The 22,230-nt window shown below is 37.1% G+C and overlaps 1 protein-coding gene across 1 annotated transcript in view; it reads right to left on the bottom strand.

Annotated features, from left to right (window-relative positions):
• Window positions 1-22,230, bottom strand: part of LOC136879384 (polycystin-1-like protein 2) — a 421,935-nt gene that overhangs the window by 328,219 nt on the left and 71,486 nt on the right. Inside the window, exons 7-9 of the mRNA XM_068229099.1 lie at window positions 20,657-20,777; window positions 5,063-5,178; window positions 207-400 (exon numbers count right to left, since the gene is read on the bottom strand). Of these exons, the coding sequence (XP_068085200.1) occupies window positions 207-400; window positions 5,063-5,178; window positions 20,657-20,777 (431 nt within the window). The remainder of the gene's footprint in view (window positions 1-206; window positions 401-5,062; window positions 5,179-20,656; window positions 20,778-22,230) is intronic.

Below are 22,230 nucleotides of genomic sequence, written 5' to 3'. Positions count from 1 at the left end.
GGGCATTTGGCTGTAAAAACATGCCATCGCACTCATCCCCATTCCTGTATCAGGAAACAGGACTAAGGGGTAGATATACAATATAACAGCACATATAGAATTAACTTTTAAATTTCTTACACAAACATGTAATCTAGAGTGAAGAGTCTACATAAGTGAAAGTGTGCAAAGTGGAGTGACACATTCAGACTGTGTAGCAAACTCACTTGGCAACTTGTCGGACCTCCTCGGTGCCCTTGGCGTCCTCCTCAATCATCTTCAAAAGCTGGTTGCTTAGTGAATTTGTCATTGTGGCAGCAGCAACAGCATTGTTAGGTTTCAAGGCCTTCTCATCTGTGATTATCACTTTGCGTAACACAGATGCTACCTGCGTCACTGCTGCTATTGTAGGCACTGGTACCTGATAGTGAAAGAAACATCACATAAGATTTCAGAAGAAAATAATTTTCAAGTTTATTAAAGCATACAACTGACAACCTTGACAACACTAAGTTCTAGATGTTCATTCATGACAGAATACTTTAACACTCTCATGTGTAAGGCTGAGAGTATTGTGCCTGCATGATCAGAATTTACCTTGTGTATATGTATTTTATTTTATGAAATATTTCTTCACATGCAGAGACTGGCTTGCGACAAAGTATACTTTAACATTCATTTTTAGAAGAGAATTAGATATACTTGAGAAATTATGATGGTAACCTAATTGTAACAATGATTTCATAGAATTATCAATGAACCTCTTAAGGCTATGATAGCAATCTCCCCTAATGTTGTAACTGACAAAACATCTGTTTCCAAAAATTTGTGGCAAAAATGGGAATTGTTTCCCTTGCTCCAATCATCAGACCCATTATGCCAATTTTCTGTAGTAAGGAATTATTGGAAGGTAAATATTTCTTTTCTTGAGGTTGACATCTGAGGGCTGTGACTTATGGCTTTCAAAGCGGACTGTGCGGTGGATGATGTAACCTCTCTTCTTATTCTTGAAGGCAATGACGTCCATCTGTCTGTGGCTCCTATTGTCCGCTAAGCCATGAACCTCTTCAAATACTTGGAAAGGATGGTCTTTCAGCATTGTCGCAATTCACGAGCGGATGTTATGACAATGCATATTCCTTAAAAGTTCACCATGAGGACAATATCCCAGAACATGTGCAAGAGTTCCAATCTCCTTGAGGCAGCACCTACAAAGGGAATCATTCTGAGATCATCCTTGTACCAATCTAACTGCTGAAATGTTTGCTGTCATCTTAATTGCCTCACGCCATTCATTATATGACAAGACTTGATGGTCTCAAATCCAGGAGTTGGCAGGAGTATATTCATTGTATAAGCATACACCTCTTCCTTTCTGATGCAAGTTACACCACTCACTGAATGCCCTTTCTCTCAGGATGATATAGATGTTGATTCCTATAGGGAACCTGAAATATTTGTCCTGAATGAGTAAATTTATAATACCAATATAAATGATCCGTTATTGAACATTATAAATGCTTGCAACCAGGAATGAGTTAGCTGGAAAAATTTATAACGTCCAATAACAGACCATTTATATTGGTATTATAAATTTACTCATTCGGAACAAATATTTCAGGTTCCCTATGGGAATCAACATCTATATCATCTGATGGCCAGGCAGGCGTCAATTTTTGGTAATGAGACAAAGTCTCTCATAGTGCACTGGCACTGCCGGTGGCTCCAAATAGCTTACGCAGTGGCTTCCACGGGGTCACACACATGCATAAGTCGAGATCGACCTCACTGTATTGGACGACTCCGAACTCCAGACTTTCCTCGTATTTTCTGATCGGCCGGGTGGCACATCAGCTTTACTATCAGCTCCCAGCCGATTCCAAAAAAGTAAGCAGCCGACACCAGCACTTGGAAGTCAGCCTCCCCGATATACCCTCCACTCCCATCATGACCACCTTCACCACCACTACTACCACCATGAACTCCACGCTCACCCGCCCCCACCATTCTTTCACCACGGTTGTATATTCCCATCCTTCATCAGTAATGTCCTCATCCCTCCCCACACAACCCACCTCTGAACGCCCCAGTCTTCTACATATTACACCCCGCTACTTCAATTGCCATCAAATCGACAACGCACCTGCTCCAACTACAGAAGCCACCGCACTGCCACCATCGTCTCAACAACAATCATCGTCTCAACCCTCAATGTTTAGTTGTGTCATTTGCAGCATTTCCACCACCATCACTGAACGCGAAGTCCTACATGAACTTCATGCAGGAGGCGTCCCAGCACGGTGGGTGTTCCGCATTATGAACTCTTCTGGTGGCACCTCATTAGTACTCCTCCATCTACCAACGGAAGACTCAGTACTTCGCCTCATCTCCAGTGGAGCGCACATCTACAGACGCCATCACAAAGTGGAACATTCTCGCTCCTCTCCTCAACCTTTCCCTAGACATCAACCCGCCACTACACGTCGTCGCACCCAGCCAGCTCATCCTTCCTATCAACCTCATTACCACGCTCGTCCACCCCATAACCCAATTCGTCCCTTCTTCCACACACCTCCGCGTACAGATCTCTACAGACTCCTTACAACTTCACTATGTAATATCATCGCCACCCTACAACTCCTCAAACCTCAGTTTCACCATGGCACTCTCGTCTAAACTACACACCCTCCCTCACATCTCCTTTAATTTATTTACTTCCTTTTTCCCCATCTTTCTCCTTCATCACATCTCACTCTTTTCTTCACCTCTCCCGGCCGATTACAATTGAGACAGAGTGCAACTAAGCATTATGGAGATGAAGATGCTGAGGTGGACAGCTGGCATCATTAAACTTGACCACATCTCCAATGAAATCATCAGGGAGAGATTTGACAATGCACTGATACAAGATAAAATGTGTGAGGGTTGTCTAGGATGGTTTGGACATGTATTAAGGTCAGATACTATCACAAAGATGGGTTTCATGTTAAAAGTCTTTTGCAAGAGACCAAAGGGACAACCAAAACAGTGATGGGTCGATACTGTTCATAAAGAGCTGAAGATCATCCTTTTTAGTCCTGGCATGGCCCATATCAGAACTAAATGGAGACAAACCAGGAGGGACCAGCACTGAAGAAAAAAGAAGGAAGAAGAAGATGATTATTTTTGATTGTTTTAAGACATTAAATTTCATTTATTTTAATTTATTTTCATACATGATATTAAAAACAAACTAGAACTAAATTTGTTGCCTTATTTTAAAACATACCACATAAGACATAAATGGGGAAGAACTATGATATTTACAGAATTCACTCTCAAAGTGAAAAATTATGTAAAACTAGTAGTTACCCACAGCTTGACCCGTGTAGATTTTGTAATTTGATAAAAGTAATTGCTCCTTGGTACTGTACTAAGGCATTATCAGAAAATCCTTAAAGTATAAAACATCACTGGAAAACTGAGTTTCATTTACCCCAGAAACTCTCTGTAAACCACGTTTGTGGTATTGCCTTTTGGAGCTAAGAGCTAAGTCAAAAAAAAAGTTTCCTTATTTTTAAAGTAGATTTCAAATGCCAGTTTTCACACCTGTAACATCTTTAGTTTTTGAGATATACATATCCTCATATAAATAATTCAACTAATTTTTCAATTCATTCAACCCCCCTTAAGTAGATTTTCCGAGAACAAAAGAATATGTGTTTCTTTAGTTTGAAAGAAGATTACAAATACAAATTTTCACGTCAGTAACATCTTCAGTTCACTTTGAGGAGATGTATGTGCCAGTCCTCCCTGTTCACCTTCTCACCTTGTCCAAGTAGTACATCTTTTCAGTTTCCACTCAGTTAATTTATAACTGTTAGGTTCTTTAGTCTGCCAAAACTAATTTTGAATAAATAAATTTATGAACTACATGACAAAGAAAACATATGGTAACAGAATTATACCTGAAGAGGAATTTCAGTTTTTAAAGATTTAAATAGAAATAAACATCATTGTTTATTATACATTTCTAAATATATTAAGTGTGATTTGATAGAATCTCATAAAAGTATTTCAAGAACGAAACATGTCATTCTTTTTTCCAGTTTGTTCTGGCCTACTAGGGACCACGGGGCTCATCTTAACTCTTAGCTATGGTCTTCTGCTTCTTCCCTGGCACAGTACACTTTCATTTTCTGGCTGTGTGCCTGCTTCCTTCCATCCATCCATTTACGTCTGGTGGTCCCTGAACTCTTTTTATTTGTGAAGACAGTGGGAAGACTCCCTGTAGAGGCCTGTCGGTACTCAGATCGGTTCTCTGTGGTCTCTAATCTGTAGTTCCTCTACGTCTGATTTTACTGAGGTGATCCACTTGGTCTTAGAAACCTTTCCCCTACTTGTCACTGAGGATTCTGTTGGTGAGCCTGCAGGGTTTCAGGTGCGTCATGTGCCTGTAGAATGTCGGTCATCTTTTCCTCATACACGTGACTATGTCTTCCTGATGTTCATAGAGCTCGTTGTTGTGCCTGATCCTGTAGGTGCCATCCTCTTCTCTATTTTCAGATATAATTCTGTTACCATATGTTTTCTTTTTCACATAGTTTATAGATTTAATTATTCAAAATTAATTTTGGCAGACTGAAGAACCGAGCGGTTATAAATTATCTACTGTTGGTCGTTATTTTGTCCTTATCACTTGAAACTCGCTTTTCTCCACAATGAACTTCATCCTACAGTGTTCCATTGTTTCTACTCATGAATTCAGCTGCTCCTGTAATGCTTGCTCTTTATTATCTTATACATCATACCATCGACGAACACTGTTGCCTTCATCTTCTTCTCCCCAATCATTCCAGCTACAGTCATCATTAGCTCATCCATCACAACAGCAAATAGTAGTGTGAATGGGCACTTCCTTACTGTGATCTATTTCTCTGCTCTAACCTGTCTGTCCTCTCTTCTCCTACTTTCACACAACTCACACTACCTTAATATACCATTACTTGTATTTATGAATTCTCTGTGCCAGTGATGCCTGAAGGCTCCTCTGCAACGAGACAAACAAGAAAAGCCACTACAAATAATATAGTTTGATTCCCACCTGTTCTAATGCAGTTAGTAGCTCTGAAGTCACTTCACTCTTGATATTTGGTGCTTCTTCTGGAGCCTCAATATTCACAAGAGCATCTGCCAAAGATCCAATCAATCTGACAGCTCCTAAAAGAATGATCAGTTTTAAAAATCTGCACAAGACTTCTCATCTATATCCTTTCAACATTACTCCTTGTGTGTTCAAGGGGACTTCAAAAAGGTCATTCAACATCACAGCTTCTAAAACAAAAACTGTGAGCAAAATACAGTGGATGGCCTCTTAAATGAACTGGTCGGGACCAGACCCTTGAACGGATAATAAAATTGCCAGTTAAACTGACAGTGATCAATTAAAGGGCTATTTGAGCATTTTATGTTACTATTACCCTGCAAACCATGTGACCTTGTCACAGTAAGGAGGCTTGTCCGTCCCAGTGAAGCAGGTAGCTGAGCTACGCGAGCAACCCTATCCGATGGGTGTCTGTCGAGAGACAAGACGAATGAAATGTTCATTGAGGGGGGAGCAGACTTTCGGAAGTTGCAAGGGCAGCAGTTTTGATGATTGACTGATATGGCCTTGTAATAATATTTAACATGGCTTAGGTATGTTGATACTCATATATGGCTGAACGTAACAGGGAACTACAGCTGTAACTAACTTCCGAAGACCTGCAGCTGTCTATATGAATGAATGCTGTACTGATGATGACTTCCTTCTGGGTAAAATATTCCAGAGGTAAAACAGTCTCCCATTCCGATCTCCGGATTGAGAGAGGCAAGATGTATACTGACATTCTGCAAGTTGGAGAATGGAATATTAGAAGTTTGAATCCTTGTGCAAGGTTAGAGAATCTAAAAAGGGAAATGAGTAGACTAAAGATAGGTATAGCTCTTATAAGCAAAATATGTTGACAGAAATATCAGATCTTGGGTCAGGCAACTGCAGAATTCTCAACACAAAATCAAACAGGGGAAATGCAGAAAATTCATCAGCAGTAGCAGCTGCAACTTGTACTTGTATCCAAGAAAACATATCAATATGATACAAATTTCATGGTGATCTGTATAGACAGTTGTTATACTTAATAGGGTGAAATGGGTCCACATATTCAATACAGTAATGAATATGACTATATTTTCATAATAGTTATTTATATTATCATTACAACATTAAAATTATAGTACTAGTTTCAACCAAATTGGGCCATATTCAGCTATACATATTTGAAAATTGGTACAATAAAACATTGAAATTCGCAAAAAAAATATCTAAAAGGGAAGAGAACATCTATATATATACAATAATAGTTTTGTATGTACATTGCTCAGAATTAAAAAAGAATGGTGTTTCTCTATCTGTCTGTCTGTCTGTCTATATTTGTATGCATATACGTATGCACATCACGAGAAAACAGCTGAAGAGAATTTAATAATAATAATAATAATAATAATAATAATAATAATAATAATAATAATAATAATAATAATAATATATATTCGTTTACGGCCATTAGAGACCACGTTAGATAACAATTACATGTTTCTGGAAGCCTTCCTCACAGCCCAGAACTTCAGCATCCTCTCTCTGGCAGCCTATCTTCTTTCGTCCGTCCACCCACGGTTAAGTTTTGGTTCGTTTTATTTTAATACACTACCTACAAAAAAAAAAAAAAAAAAAAAAAAAAAAAAAAAAAAAAAAAAATAATAATAATAATAATAATAATAATAATAATAATAATATGACCTCAGCTACCGTGTGCAGACATTTCAATTTGACGCCATCTGGCTGTCTGCTCGTCAATTTCGACGTTCCGTTTTACTCTAGGCCCCCTTGTCGGGTAAACACCAAATGTGTCACCAGAGATCTTTTACATGCCGACATCGTACGACATGGAGTGTCAAATGGACTTTTTTCCGCCCTTCAAAATGAAAATCAATAAGTGAAGTTGGGGAATAAGTTGCTACAATCTAGGCCATAAATAATTGTATTCATGCTGAGTGAAATGGTAGTTTAGGGGAAGGTCTAAAATTTAATTCTCAGATATTTATGTTATTAGTGGTCCTATCGATAAATTCTACATAACTAAAGTTATATAGTATTGAATTTCTGATCATTTATGTCTTATACATTTTTACAGTACTAGCTATGATAACAGAGATATTCATGAATTTGGATTTTTGTTGCTAAGCCCATATCAGCGCTGAGTCACGAGGAAATGGGTAAACAGAATTTAATGAAAATCTGCACATAAAGGCAGGGAATAAGAAAATACAGTCTACGCTATTACAAGATGCCCTAAAATCACAGAGTCAGAAAGAAACAAAATTGGAAGGCCTACAATATAGAAAGCTCATAAAACTGTATCAACAATAACATTACAATGACTACAGTTTGTTGTGATGTGTTTTGTGTCTTCTGCTGCCACTCATCTCCGATAGACAGGATTACTGTTGCGTACCGAATATAACAGCCTGCCTGAATACTGGCAGGAAGTAGCTGGGGATTTAGATCTCTCTCTTCTTTAGCATGCCATTCCTCTGGTTCATAAATTTTCTGATGCTACTGGTACGTAACACACTGGTTCATCATAGCATTCCAGCTATTCAGAGGCTCTGACTGGAATGAGTAGTGTGCACATTTAACAAACAAACAAAAAAAAAAAAAAAAGATTTTCAGGTTTTTGTCAGGAAAAAAGGAAGATTTTATGACTTACTGAAAAACATCTCTGGTAGTTTTATTTTAATACACTACCTACAAAAAATAGGGTTGCCACTTTCTACACACACAAAAAAAGATTTTTCATGGACATATTTTTTTAATGACTCATGCATTCATATTTTTATTAAATGCCATTTTCGATCAAAAACCACTCACATTTACGTCTTGAACCCTACTGCTTCGTATCACTTTTGTATTTTGAAACTGATTTAGCTTTATCTACGAATCTACTGTCATTCATAACTAGGTTATAAAACTCTTTGCAGGACATATCAAAATGTATTACAATTTGAAGCTTTGATTTTATGAGTTCTGGTGAACACCTGTTTCTAACATTAGTCCACTTGTTCTTCATCACTGAAAACATTCATTCCATAAAAGCATTTGAACCTGGTATGCTTAGTATAAAACATATGAGCAGAGAGATATTTGTTATTTTTTGTTGAGTCACTAGTGTGAAGAACTTCACCCACTTAGACACAACATCACCGTCCTTAGTGATACAGTCAGTAAAGTTATCTTTCACCTCACAAAATTCTACATATAGCTGGTCCAGGTTGACTTGATCTTGTAGATTGAGTATTTCAACTGCAAGTTCAAAGTCACAATATTGTATTTCCCCATTCAAAGAAAGAGGTTCCAACCTTGCATACTTATTACCAGCTGAGAAGTCAATGGTTTTTGAGATATTTCAGCAATGCATCATAGAAACAATCAAATTCACACGAAACCTTCTTAAGGGATGTTGTTGAAATCTCTCATTAATTTCTGAGTTTCATTCCCATAGAATTTATCGTTCTTTCTTTGTGTGACCTTGTTATAGATCATGCACAGATTGTTATGAGATTCAATAATACTTAGCTCCCTTTTTTTCCAGGTATTTTGATACCAATTGCATTTGACCTCCTATATTTGACACAAAATGCAAATATATTTCAGGAATAATTTTGTTCTCTGGGTCTTCAGCTAAAAATACTGAAGCAAGTTGCTTCGGACAGGCATCAATGCTCTTGAAATAGCTCTTTATAGCTGGCCAGTACTCAATCAATCTGTTAATGGCAGGGGTTAAGGAGAGCCATCTTGTGGGCACATGCCTTAATATTTCAGACCACTCAAAATCCATAAATTCAAAAAATTATTTCAGTTCCTCATGGCTTTTAGGTGATACAGAGAAATGATTCTAGATCTTCAAAACAAGATTCTCTACATCCATTTCCAGCTCTTCCATGGCATGCTTCATCGCATTATGAACCATGTGATTTGAACAACTGGCTTTCTGCAGGTTGGGATTCTTGGAAAGCAACAATTGATAAACAGATTGTTTCCTGCCAAAATTCACATTAGCAATGTCAGCACTATATGCTGTTAAATTATTAATATTTAGTGAATGGCTCTCCAGACTACCAACGATTAATTTTCCCACTGCATTTGAAGATTCATCAGACTGTTCAATAAATGTCAACAGTTTGTTCTGTACGCGTACTAACGGTTCAAAGTATCTTATACAAATTGGGAACATATTTTTGTTGCCTCTGTTGAAAGCATCTGTTGCTACGGAGAAAAACTTACTACTTTCAGGAGATTTTAGAATATTAACAAAATCACTGACACTTTTAGGTGCTAATGCGTTTTTCACTAATATTTCTGTCTTTGTCTTGCCACAGGGAAGTTTTACAGCTGTTTCTGAATCTGAGAATATACATGACATCAATTTATTGCTGCAGTCCAAACTTGCATAACTCAGGTTATGTTTGACTGCATAATACGAAAGTCCTAAATCACAAGCTGTGACAACATTCGCTTAGTGTTCACAAAATATTTAGACACTTTCATGGTTTGACTACTTGCTTTCTCCTTTAAATGATGTCCTTTCTACTGGGCATGTTGCTTGAGATCAAACTGTCCACCATGCAAAATGCTAAATTCCTTCTTGCACAGTGTACAAAAAGCATGTTGATCACCTGAACCAGGTCTAACCCACATGAAAGTATCTTCCCATTTCTTCAAGTACACTTGACTGTACTGCCATTGCTTGTAGCATTTCTTCTTCGCTGGTGAACTTATTACGATTCTCCAACAAAACTAGGGGAACTGTATGGATTCAATAAATTATCACTGTAATGAAGTTTACGAACATGTGTAAAACAGCTAATCGGAAATGAAGTATATCGATAGCACTATTGATTGGGCGATCGAGTGCTCTTCAGAAGTATCAACCTAAACACAGACTACCGTAAACTCTATATCCCAATGGTAATAATAACAAATGTAATCAAATTAATGTGCATTTTTGTTATATGCATAGTAAGGGGAAGTATTGTGTTGGGTTCTACGATAAGCCAGCACCAAATATTTTTAAAAAATGGAAGAAAGTGTCGCATGGGAAAATAAAAACATAAGGCTAAATTAACAGTAAAAAAATGTAAGAATATAGGAAAAACGTACAACCTGGCAACCCTAGGCACCGTAGTACTATTCGTTAAAAGTGGGAAAATGTGCAGTTTTTCATTTGATGGGGTATTTTACATAATAACTTTGCTTTAAATTGCTAAATTCCTACTGACGTCATGGTAATGACCTATGGTGACTTCAGTTGGGAAAACCACAAAAAAAGTCTTTCTAAGAATTCCGTAGAGAAGCAGGGTACATCCTTCTTCTTCTTCTTCTTCTTCTTCTTCTTCTTCATGTGCCATGTCCTCGCAGAACGTTGACGATCAGTAGCGTGATCTGTTGTTTGTTCATAGCTGTTCTGAACAGAGTAAGCTTTGTCACCCCAAACCACTGGCTCAAGTTGCCGAGCCATGATGTCCTACTTCTCCCTGGACCATGTTTTCCATTAATTTTCCCTTGGAGTATTACTTGCAGAAGGTGGTATTTACAGTTCCGCATCATATAACCAAAGTATTCTAGCTTCCTTCTCTTGATGGTAGTGAGAATTTCTGGTTCTTTGTTCATACGGTGCAAAATGTCTATATTGGTCATTTTAGCTGTCCAAGGTATCTTCAGCATCCTTCGGTACATCCACATTTCAAATGCTTGCAACTTCTTGCACATGGTCTCAGTTAGTGTCCATGCCTCAACGCCGTATAACAGAATGCTGAAAACGTAGCACCGGAGTAGTCGTGTCCATAGTAAAATGGAAAGGTCACGGCTTGTCAAAAGTTTTCTAAGTCTCTGAAAAGAAGTTCTGGCCTGCTCAATTCTGCATCGGATCAAGTAAGGTCCCAGTCATCATTAATGTGACATTCCAGGTATTTAAATGTTGCCACTCTCGTGATCTGTTCCTTGCAGGGTACATCAGCTAGTATTAAAATAATTTTGAAGTAAAAAACTTGAAGATGACACCAATGTTCATCTGACGCATAGTATTGTGTGGCAGAAATATGTTGGATATCAAGATACTATGTTGTAAAGTATAGTCTTAATAGATTGTTACTGTAAGAAGTGGTGACCCAGAAGATATTCTGTTGATATGGATTGGATGTGTCTAAAATAAAAAGTTTGGACAGAAAAGGAAAAAGTGAACTGCTGTGATTAAACAAAAGGCCTAAAAAGATGTGTATGGTGAGAACTTACCCCCAACTCTCTTCTTTCACCCAGCTCCAAGCGAGACTTTCGACAGCGGTGGAGTATGTCACACTGATCATTGAGTTGAGGCAGAGGCTGGCTGCAGAAGAGAGGGAGGGGAAATGGGGGTGGTGGGGCGCTGATAGGGACATTGAGCTTCCACTCATACTGAATTTTTCTCTATAAATAGGAATAATTATACTGAATGAAATGTTGGGCTTTTTATATTGAATGAAATGTTGGGCTTTATAGATGTTTTGTTTACGTTATATTTAGAGTTAAAATATTGTTCTAGGTAGATGCAGCAACTTTCAAAATTATTGAGAAGCTTGCGTTTGTCCGTGACATTTTTAAATGCCCAAGTCTTGATTAATAGATGTGAAATGATGATTGAAGTCAGATGTGGTTCATGGCAGAAAAATGATTATATTTTTTGGCATTATCATGCTCTAAATAACGTGTTTTGAAATTTCTACCAGTCTGACAAAAATACGTTGTCTCACATTCCTCGCATCTAAGTTTATACACTCCCGAGTTTTTAAATCTATTAAAAGGATTGACTGAATGTGTATTGTAGAATATGGAAGAATTATTGTTATTGGTTCTGTAAGTTATATTTAGGTTACTGTATATTTCCTTCAAATATTAGTAATTGGGTGTATATTATTATTGTTAAACATGACGTACTGCACTTGGACACTTTAAAGTTTGCAGACAAAGGCATTCTTCTCAATATTTTTGAAAGTTGCTACATCCACCTAGAACAATATTTTAACTCTAATTATAACTTAAACAAAATATCCAAAAAGCTCAATATTTTATTTGAAATAATTATTCCTATTTATAGAGAACATAAATCCAGTATGAGCAGAAGCTTCAATGTCCCTGTCAGCTCCCCATCACCCCCACTTCTCCTCCCCCACTCCCCTCGCAACCTAAACTCCCACGCCCAGTCTCTGCTTCAACTCAACGATCAGTGTGGCATACTCCGCCAATGACGAAAGATTCACTTGAAGCTGGGAGAGAGAAGAGTGGGTGGGGAGGGGGGGTGGGGGTAAATTCTCACTATACACATTGTTTTAGGCCTTTTTTTCAATGACAGTGATTCAATTTTTTCCTTTTCCTTCCAGACATTTATTTTGGACACATCCGATCCATATCAACAGACTTTACATCTTCTGGGTCACCACTTACTACAGTAACAATTGATAGATGTTCCCCTCAACTAAGTTTCAAGAGTTTGTCAAGTGAATCTTTCACCACAAGGATAAGAAAGATTAAGTCTGTACTTTACAACATAGTATCTTGTCATCAAACTTATTTCTACCACACAATACTATGCGTCAAATAAACATTGGTGCCATCTTCATGTTTTTCACCACAGACTTATGTTAATATCTTCTTTTTGCTTTTAGTTGCTTTTGTGTATTTTAATATTTTATTGTGTCTATTTTCAGTTACATATAGTTGATGATGGCCCAAGATGGTTGAAACTAGCAGTATAATGTTAATGTTGTAATGATAATATAACTTATCATGAAAATATAGTCATATTAATCATTGTATTGAATAAGTGGATCCATTTCACCCTATTAAGTAAACAAATTCTTCAGCAGTTTACATTTTGACTTTCACAATGCTTTGTGAATATGTTTCATATGACTTAGTAACCCAATCTTGGCATGAAACATACGTCCACACAAATCAACATGGAATGGCTAGAGGTGGGCGGGGCTGAGTTTGACAGAACTTCCGTAATTGTCGTTTAGCCTCTTCATGTCTATGTTGTTCTTCTTCAAACACAGAACTAATGCAGAAACAGTGTAATACCAGAGAGTATGATTTTCAGCAAGCGCATCCCAGGTTTGAGTGTTAATTCCAGCTCTTTTCATAGTATGCTTTAGCTGATCCTTGAAACACCTCAAAGGGGCTCCATAAAGTCTTGTGCCAGAGCAGAGTTCATCATACAGGAATAATAATACAGGTTTAACAATGAATAAGAAAATAGGGCAGTGGATAAGCCACCATGACCAGCATAGGTGTCTGTATTATTGTTGTCAAGATAGATACCAAGCTAACACCCACCATAATAGTGCAGGTCTTTAAGCCCACTAGTTCAGCAGATGATGATTATTATTATTATTATTATTATTATTATTATTATTATTATTATTATTATTTATTTTCCACCAATTGTAGATACAATTTATGGATGGTGAATGGAGAAAGGGCATAGCGCTACATACACGAAAGTGCCCCCATCATCAAAAAAATATATAATGAGATAGAAGACTGAATACAGTATGCAAAAGAAGATGAAAATCTAACTGCAGTGGGAGACTGGAATGCATTGGTAGGCCAAGGAAGAGAAGATGACATAGCTGGAAAATTTGGACTAGGGCAACAGAATGAAAGAGGAAGTCGACTGGTAGAATTCTGCATCAATCATATCTTAGTCCTTAGTAATACTTGGTTCAAACACCACAAGCGATGGCTGCATGTATGTGGATAAGACCTGGAGACACTGGAAGGTTTCAAACAGATTTCATTATGAATAGGTAGAGATTCAGAAACCAATTGTGGGATTCCAAGGAACAGATGAGGACTCTGACCACAACTTGGTGGTCATGAAATGCCACTTGAAGTTGAAGAAATTGATGAAAGGAATGCAAGGAGATAGGATCTAGATGAGTTGAAGGAAGAGAGAGAGAATGATTGTTTCAAAGAACACATTGTACAAGGACTAAATGAAAAGGCTGAAGAAAACACAATAGCTGAAGAGTGGACACTTGTGAAGAATGAGATCAGGAGGCCTATTGAAGAAAGGTAAAATCAAGTAAGAATCAAAGGATAACTTAGGAGATTACTAGACTTGATCGGTGAACAGTGACAGTACAATAATGAAAACATGTGGAGGGCGGAAAAGAATGCAGGTGATTAAATGAAGTAGATAGGAAGTGCATGACAAGCTAAGGAAGAATGACTGAATGAGAAGTGCAAGGATGTTGAAGGGTGTATGGTTTAAAACTAGGTATATGAAGAGTTTGGTTGGAAAACCACTTCTCGGGAAAGAAGACAAAGCAGAAAGATGATAGGAACATATTTTACAACTGTATATCAAGGGAAAGAAATAGATTATAAGGTTCTGGAACAAGAAGAGGCTATTGATGCTGATGAAATGGGAAACCCAGTTTTGAAGTCAAAATTTGACAGAGCTTTGGAGATGCCAAGGTGCTGGAATTCTTTTAGTTGCCAGTAAATTTACCGACATGAAGCTGACATATTTGAGCACCTTCAAATACCACCAGACTGAGCCAGGATCGAACCTGCCAAGCTGGGGTCAGAAGGCCAGCATCTCAACCATCTGAGCCACTCATCCAGGCTTGGACAAGATCAATTTGACTTCAGAAGAAATGTAGGGACACGTGAACAGGAACAAGGCACCTGGAATTGATTCCATATCCTCAGAATTACTGACAACCTTAGGATAAACTGACATGGTGAGGTTATTTCGTTTAATGTGTAAGATGTATGACACAGGAGAAGTGCCAGCTGATTTAGACAGATTATTGCTACACCTGTCCCCAAGTTAGCAGGTGCTGACAAGTGTGATAACTATGGCACCATTAGTTTAATATCTCATGCTTGCAGAATTTTAACACCTATCATTTACAGAATAATGGAAAGACAAGTTGAAGCCAAGTTTGGACAAGATCAATAATAATGTTATTTGCTCTATGTCCCACTAACTACTTTTACAGTTTCTGGAGATGCCAAGGTGCTGGAATTCTTTTAGGTGCCAGTAAATTTACCGACATGAAGCTGACATATTTGAGCACCTTCAAATACCACCAGACTGAGCCGGGATCGAACCTGCCAAGCTGGGGTCAGAAGGCCAGCATCTCAACCATCTGAGCCACTCATCCAGGCTTGGACAAGATCAATTTGACTTCAGAAGAAATGTAGGGACACGTGAAGCAATACTGAATTTATGTCTGAGTGTAGAGGGCTAAATTAAGAAGCACAAACCCATGCACATAACATTCATAGATCTAGAAAAGGCATTTGATTATTTTGATTGGATCAAGCTATTGATGATTGGGATCAGGTTCCAAGAAAGAAGAATTATCTACAATCTGTATAAAAATCAGTCTCTAGTGATAAGAATCGAGGGCTATGAAAAAGATGCAGCAATCCAGAAAGAAGTGAGACAAGACTGCAATTTGTCCCCTCTCCTTTTCAAAGTTTATATAGAGCAGACAGTAAAGAAAATCAAAGTGGAATTTGGAAAAGGAATCACAATCCAAGTCTCTGAGATTTGCTGATGATGCTGTTATTTATCTGATCTACAAATGATCTGGAGAAATTGCTGAATGTTATGAACAGTCTTGGAGGAGAAGAACGAGATGAAAATAAATAAATCCAAAACAAAAGTAACACAAAGTCAGGTGATGGGGAAAATATAAGATTAGGAAATAATGTCTTTAAGGAATTAGATGAATATTGTTACTTGGGTAGTTCAATAAATAATGGCAGAAGTAGAGAGGACAAAAAATGCAGACTAGCTTTTCTGAGGAAAAAATTTGGTTACTTCGAATATTAATATAGGAATTAGATATTTTTGAAAACTTTCATCTGGAGTGTGGCATTGTGTGAAAGTGAAACATGGACAATAACTAGCTCAGAAAAAAAGAGAATGGATGCTTTTGAAATGTGGTGTTACAGAAAATACTGAAGGTGCGATGGATAGATTGATCACAAATGAAGAGATACTAAATCTAATTGGTAAGAGGAGAACGATTTTGGGAAATTTGACCAGACAAGAGACAGAATGACAGGTCACATCTTAAGACACCCATGACTTGTTCAGTTAATTTTTGAGGGATGTGTACGTGGTAGGAAGGTAGGTGTAGACCAAGGTATGAATATGACCAGCAGATTAGAGCAGATGTAGTATGTAGTGGTTACAAAGAATTGAAAAGTTTAGCACACGATAGGGTGTTGTGGAGAACTTCATCAAATCAATCTATGTACTGATGATAATAAATTCGTGTGGCTATTTCTAGCCGAGTGCAGCCCTTGTAAGGCAGGCCCTCCGATGAGGGTGGGCGGCATCTGCCAAGTGTAGGTAACTGCGTGTTATTGTGGTGGAGGATAGTGTTATGTGTGGTGTGTGAGTTGCAGGGATGTTGGGGACAGCACAAACACCCAGCCCCCAGGCCAATGGAATTAACCAACGAAGGTTAAAATCCCTGACCCGGCCGGGAATCGAACCCGGGACCCTCTGAACCAAAGGCCAGTACGCTGACCATTCAGCCAACCAGTCGGACTATGTACTGATGATCCAAACAACAATACTTTCATTAAGATATTTCAGCGTATTTTTTTAAAATTGGTTTTATATTGCACTGACTCATACAGCTGTCTTATGGCGATGATGGGATAGGACAGAGCTGGGACCGGAAAAGAAGTAACTCTGGCCTTAATTAAGGTACAGGGCTGATGACCTTAGGCCTCTTTAAACAACAAATATCATCATCATCATCATCAATTAAGGTACAGCTCCAGAATTTGTCTGGTGTGTTAATGGGAAAGGACAGAAAACAATGTTCTAGACTGATGACATAGAGATTTGAAGGCACCATGTCCCGAATGCAAGCCCACAGCTCTGTGACGTAAACTGGTCAGCCAATTTGATCGGTTGCACAATGTTACCTTTATCTAAACATTCTAATGCACTAACTTTCTATTGTATTGTTAAAACATGCTCTTTTCTTTTTCCAGCACTTAGTTTTACTATCAATAAAACAGTACACCTGCTTACTACACTGAATAAATCAACAAACTGAGTAAAAGTAGCATCTGCTAGTGTAGTGATAAGCAATATGAAATAAATTATATATCTCGTGTGCAGGAGAGGTGAGTTGTTTCTCATGACCGCAGGTAACCGGAAGTGGGTGGGCTGACTGTGATGTTCTCTTCACCTCAGCTTCTGTCTGCAAACACACTTTATTTCATACTATGGTGTAATGCTTTACTGCACTCTAATTACTTCCTGCACTTTTTAGTTTAGAAATAGTTTCTGAGTGGTTGAACTGCGCTTCACAGTGACGTGAACACAGATAGTCAGAGCGATTATGAATCAGTGAACCCCAAATTTAACCTTAGAACTGATCTAAACATCACTTTAGCAATGCTATTCACCCTTTCTGTAGTGCTAGCATTGCACTGTGCGGTGCAATGTAGTCATCATCACAAATTGATAGAAATAATTTAAAATCGATGGAATATAAATCGAATTACATATTTTCCAAATGCAGACATTTCAAGCTTCGTATCTATTGCGATTTTGATTTCTGTAGTGGGTTACTCTGAGTGCTGATTGTAAAATAAATGTGGCAATGTTTTCATTTCGTAGTTCTGGGTTGCGAGCGAGGTCTAATCGATGTTGCTGGTTATTTGTATTGTCTTATGGTATTTTCTAGTAAATGATTGATTCTTGTAGATATAGTGACATTCGTGAGTGGTTGGAAGATGAAGATTTCTTGTTCTGGCATTAATAGAAATATTTCCGTACAGGATCTGTTATGTGATAATGACGAAGGGATCAACATGACTGAGTATGAAAACAAGGGAAATAATGAAGATTCAGAGATGGAGCCTGAACGTCAGAACTGGGCCAGAGTTTATTTGCCTGAACCTGAGTTTGATGTTATAAAAGAATTTCATATACGGAATCCTTGAATTCTGACTAATGAGGATCAGTGATTTTCGACTGTGCATGTGCGGCATATTTCCTTTTGTGAGAGCCACAGATTCAAAAATTTCCCAAAATTTTGCAAATTTTGTATATTTTGAAATTTCAATAATGTTATATTTTCAGTGGTTTCTTGATGTTAAATTTTGAAAAATGATTCTTCTTTTTTTATTTTTATGTTTTGTTTGAGTCTTACTCACTGAAAGATAGGAAAACTTAAAGGGTCCACCTTTTCAATACAAAAAATGTTATAGTTTATTTATAACATGTATTTGCACTTGGAACTAGTTTCGACGCTGTTTGGCGTCATCATCAGCCAAAATGTGGGAAATAGGCCAGCATGTAGGCATTTATATTACACAAGGCGTTATATTAAACAATACACATCTTACAAGGAGATAAAAACAGGGACGAATATAGAAACAAATGAATCGTTGAGAAAGCAAAGGTTATACATATTAAAAATAACCTTAACCACACATCTTGCAGTGCGAAAGTAATCTTCTTGAATGATTCCTGAATATAAAACACACGCGCACACATTTCTGAAGAGCCAGCAGGCAGGACAAAGTAAAGTGAAACCTTAAGAGTTCTTCTGAGAAGAGTTCATCATTTTTTATGTTCCAACTAACTAATGAAGTCTCCCTTGAGTTCCTGATAAACATACACAACAGGAAATTCTCCTTCACTCTCAACAATAGCTATAAAGACCAACGGTAAATTTCATTTTAAATATTGTGCAGAGACATGAAAGCATGAACTTGAACATGATATAATTCCTTCATTTAACCCAATTTTTTACACAAGGTGTTACATTAAATAATACACATCTTACGAGGAGATAAAAACAGGGACGAATGTAGAAACACATGCATCGTTGAGAAAGCAAAAGTTATACATATTAAAAATAAGCTTAACCACACAACTTGCAGTGCGAAAATATTTGCCTTGAATGATTCCTGAATACAAAACGCACACGCACACACTTCTAAAGAGTCAGCAGGCAGGAAAAAGTAAGGTGAAACCTTAAGAGTTCTTCTGAGAAGAGTTCATCATTCTTTCTATGTTCCGACTAACTAATGAAGTCTCCCTTGAGTTCCTGATAAACATACACAACAGGAAATTAAACAATACACATCTTACAAGGAGATAAAAACAGGGAAAGTTATACATATTAAAATAACCTTAACCACACATCTTGTAGTGCGAAAATATTCGTCTTGAATGATTCCTGAATATAAAACACACGCGCACACATTTCTGAAGAGCCAGCAGGCAGGAAAAAGTAAAGTGAAACCTTAAGAGTTCTTCTGAGAAGAGTTCATCATTTTTTCTATGTTCCGACTAACTAATGAAGTCTCCCTTGAGTTCCTGATAAACATACGCAACAGGAAATTCTCCTTCACTCTCAACAATAGCTATAAAGACCAACGGTAAATTTCATTTTAAATATTGTGCAGAGACGTGAAAGCATGAACTTGAACATGATATAACTCCTTCATTAAACCAATTTTTTACACAAGGTGTTACATTAAACAATACACATCTTACGAGGAGATAAAAACAGGGACGAATGTAGAAACAAATGCATCGTTGAGAAAGCAAAAGTTAAGTAACTGTTTTTATCCCCTTGTAAGATGTGTATTGTTTAATGTAACGCCTTGTGTAATATAAATGCCTACATGCTGGCCTATTTCCCACATTTTGGCTGATGATGATGCCAAACAGCGTCGAAACTAGTTCCAAGTGCAAATACATGTTATAAATAAACTATAACATTTTTTGTATTGAAAAGGTGGACCCTTTAAGTTTTCCTATCTTCCATTCTCAGTTCAATACGGACAAAAATGAAATTCTTAGGTTTAAATTACTCACTGAAACTCAATTGAAACACTATTTTTGTCAAATATGTACACTGCTGTTTATTTTCTGAGTAAAATGATATCAAACATACAGTAATTACCTTTGTTTTTCAGGTCTTAATTGTTTTTTCAATACATGAGTGTAACATAGCAGGAAACACCTTACTTATTAGTTCTAGGGTTGACCTTGTTGAATTGTTTCTCCGCAAGATGCCACCTGTGCGTGGCCAGCTCAAGTAATCTGCCGCTATTACCACGTTAACTAATTTCCGACAGATAAATATCATATTTACCACAGTATATTATAAAGTGTGCATTACCTTCATTCATCCATATCTTTCATAGCAGTCCACACAAGAAACAAAAAATGTCACTGCACGAGTCAAATGTGAATGATTTGAGTGACGATGTACCAAATTACTTATAATTATATTTTTAATTTAAAATAAGTACATTCACCATACCGTACTATGAAGTACACAACAGTCATTGAAGTGATAAGTTTAGATTACTCGTTTCAAAATTCTGTCTGAGCCACAGTAAACATCTCACTCCTAGCGTACAAGATTACTTTCCATGGCCGTTGGGTAAATAACTATCTCAGTGTTCATTCAACACAAGTCGGCTTTTCCTCTGATATGTACCAGATAACAGGTTGGACAACGTTGCACAGATGTATCAGTGTTTTATCTGCCTCACCTGACATGTCTCCACCAGACAAAAGGGTAGGTAACGTTCCACTTTCAGTCTTTGATTCCACAAGGACCTTTATGGAATTCATAAGGTCCTCTTCACCAACAGCTTGCTGCATTGGTTTTACCTGGTAATATCAGTAAGGATTAGTTGAGAAATGAAGCATGGGAGTTTGTAATGTATTAGAACTACACTACCCTACATCACTGTCAATTCAATAAAAATATACTGTAAAAATATGAACTCAGAAGCAAATAGAATTTGTGACGTATCATTATTCCAACTTCTGGGAAGCATTTTAGAAGTCATAGGCAATTTTAATGTCTGACATATTAGAAGGAAAAAAAAAGGCATTAAGAGAAATGCCAACCTGCCTAACATCCCCAAAACCTCATACTGCATTGTGAACACTTAAATTAATTTTTGGTTACAAAGCACCAAAGTATTGTGTTCTCAGAACACACCACTTTCATGAATTGGTGTTAATCTAACAGTGCTAGTCTTTAAAAAAATCGGAACAAAATTAATGATCTTATAATAACAATTTAATCATAAGCAAAAGCATGATATTCATTTTCAGTGCCTTTAAACATAAGGAAAATAAATCCACACATGATCTGTATGTGGCAAGTCCAGATTCTTGTAAGAATAGCCACATTTCAGAAAACTGTAAAAGTAGACTGAATGAAATGATGTCACAGCATATTTGAATTGACAGAAATAAGCTCTGTAACTTTATATTTCATCATGAAAAAGAATAAGATCTATAAAACTGTAAGATCAAACAAATATTAAATTAAGGGAAATTGTAGCATATGCAGGGTGTCTGAAAATAAATTACAGAAAATTTATGGGCATAATAAATCCAATATTAAAAGAGATGATCCATCATCCATTTTTCCTAATCCCTTTAGTTAATCGTCAGGGGTAACTGGTTTATATCTCTTATGTCCTGTGACATAGTGCACTGAATTTGTAACAGAACATTAGCAGTGAAGAGTATTAATATTAGCATTCAAAATTCCCAAGGAAATTGCATGGGATATGCAGAAATGGTCAGAATATCTTTTAGCAGAGTACAGACATTAGTGCGTGACTAAGGAATGCAGGGTATCAGCTGTTTACATGTGCTGTGCGATACAGTAGTGTGCACTACGTGACTCAACATATGTAGGGGAGCGGAGTCGACAAGCAGGATATCAGGAAAGATAAATTTAAAGAATAATTTCATGTAAGTTTTCATGCTTGAAACACACTACAAAAATGAAATAAAAAAATATTAATGTTCACAGTATGCATGATACATAAAAACAATTAACATAATTCAATTATCACTAAACATGTCTCCTCAATGGCCTAAGGACTCTAAAGTCAAGTTGGGAAGGCCCAGCCTGCTATGTCAGGAAATCTAAATAACATGAAGATGATGTTTGGCATTAATAGTGGTGTACATTTCTGATTAACACCAACCAAAACACAATAATAATATACAGATCTATTTTGGACTTAGTTTTATTAGCCTATATCCTAGTGTACTCTGTACTAAACAATCTTTAATATCTGTCAATACCACAGGATGT

Source organism: Anabrus simplex, chromosome 8 (assembly GCF_040414725.1).
Source record: "Anabrus simplex isolate iqAnaSimp1 chromosome 8, ASM4041472v1, whole genome shotgun sequence".
In the NCBI taxonomy this organism is placed as follows: Eukaryota; Metazoa; Arthropoda; class Insecta; order Orthoptera; family Tettigoniidae; genus Anabrus; species Anabrus simplex.
This window is presented reverse-complemented; position numbering and strand designations above follow the sequence as displayed.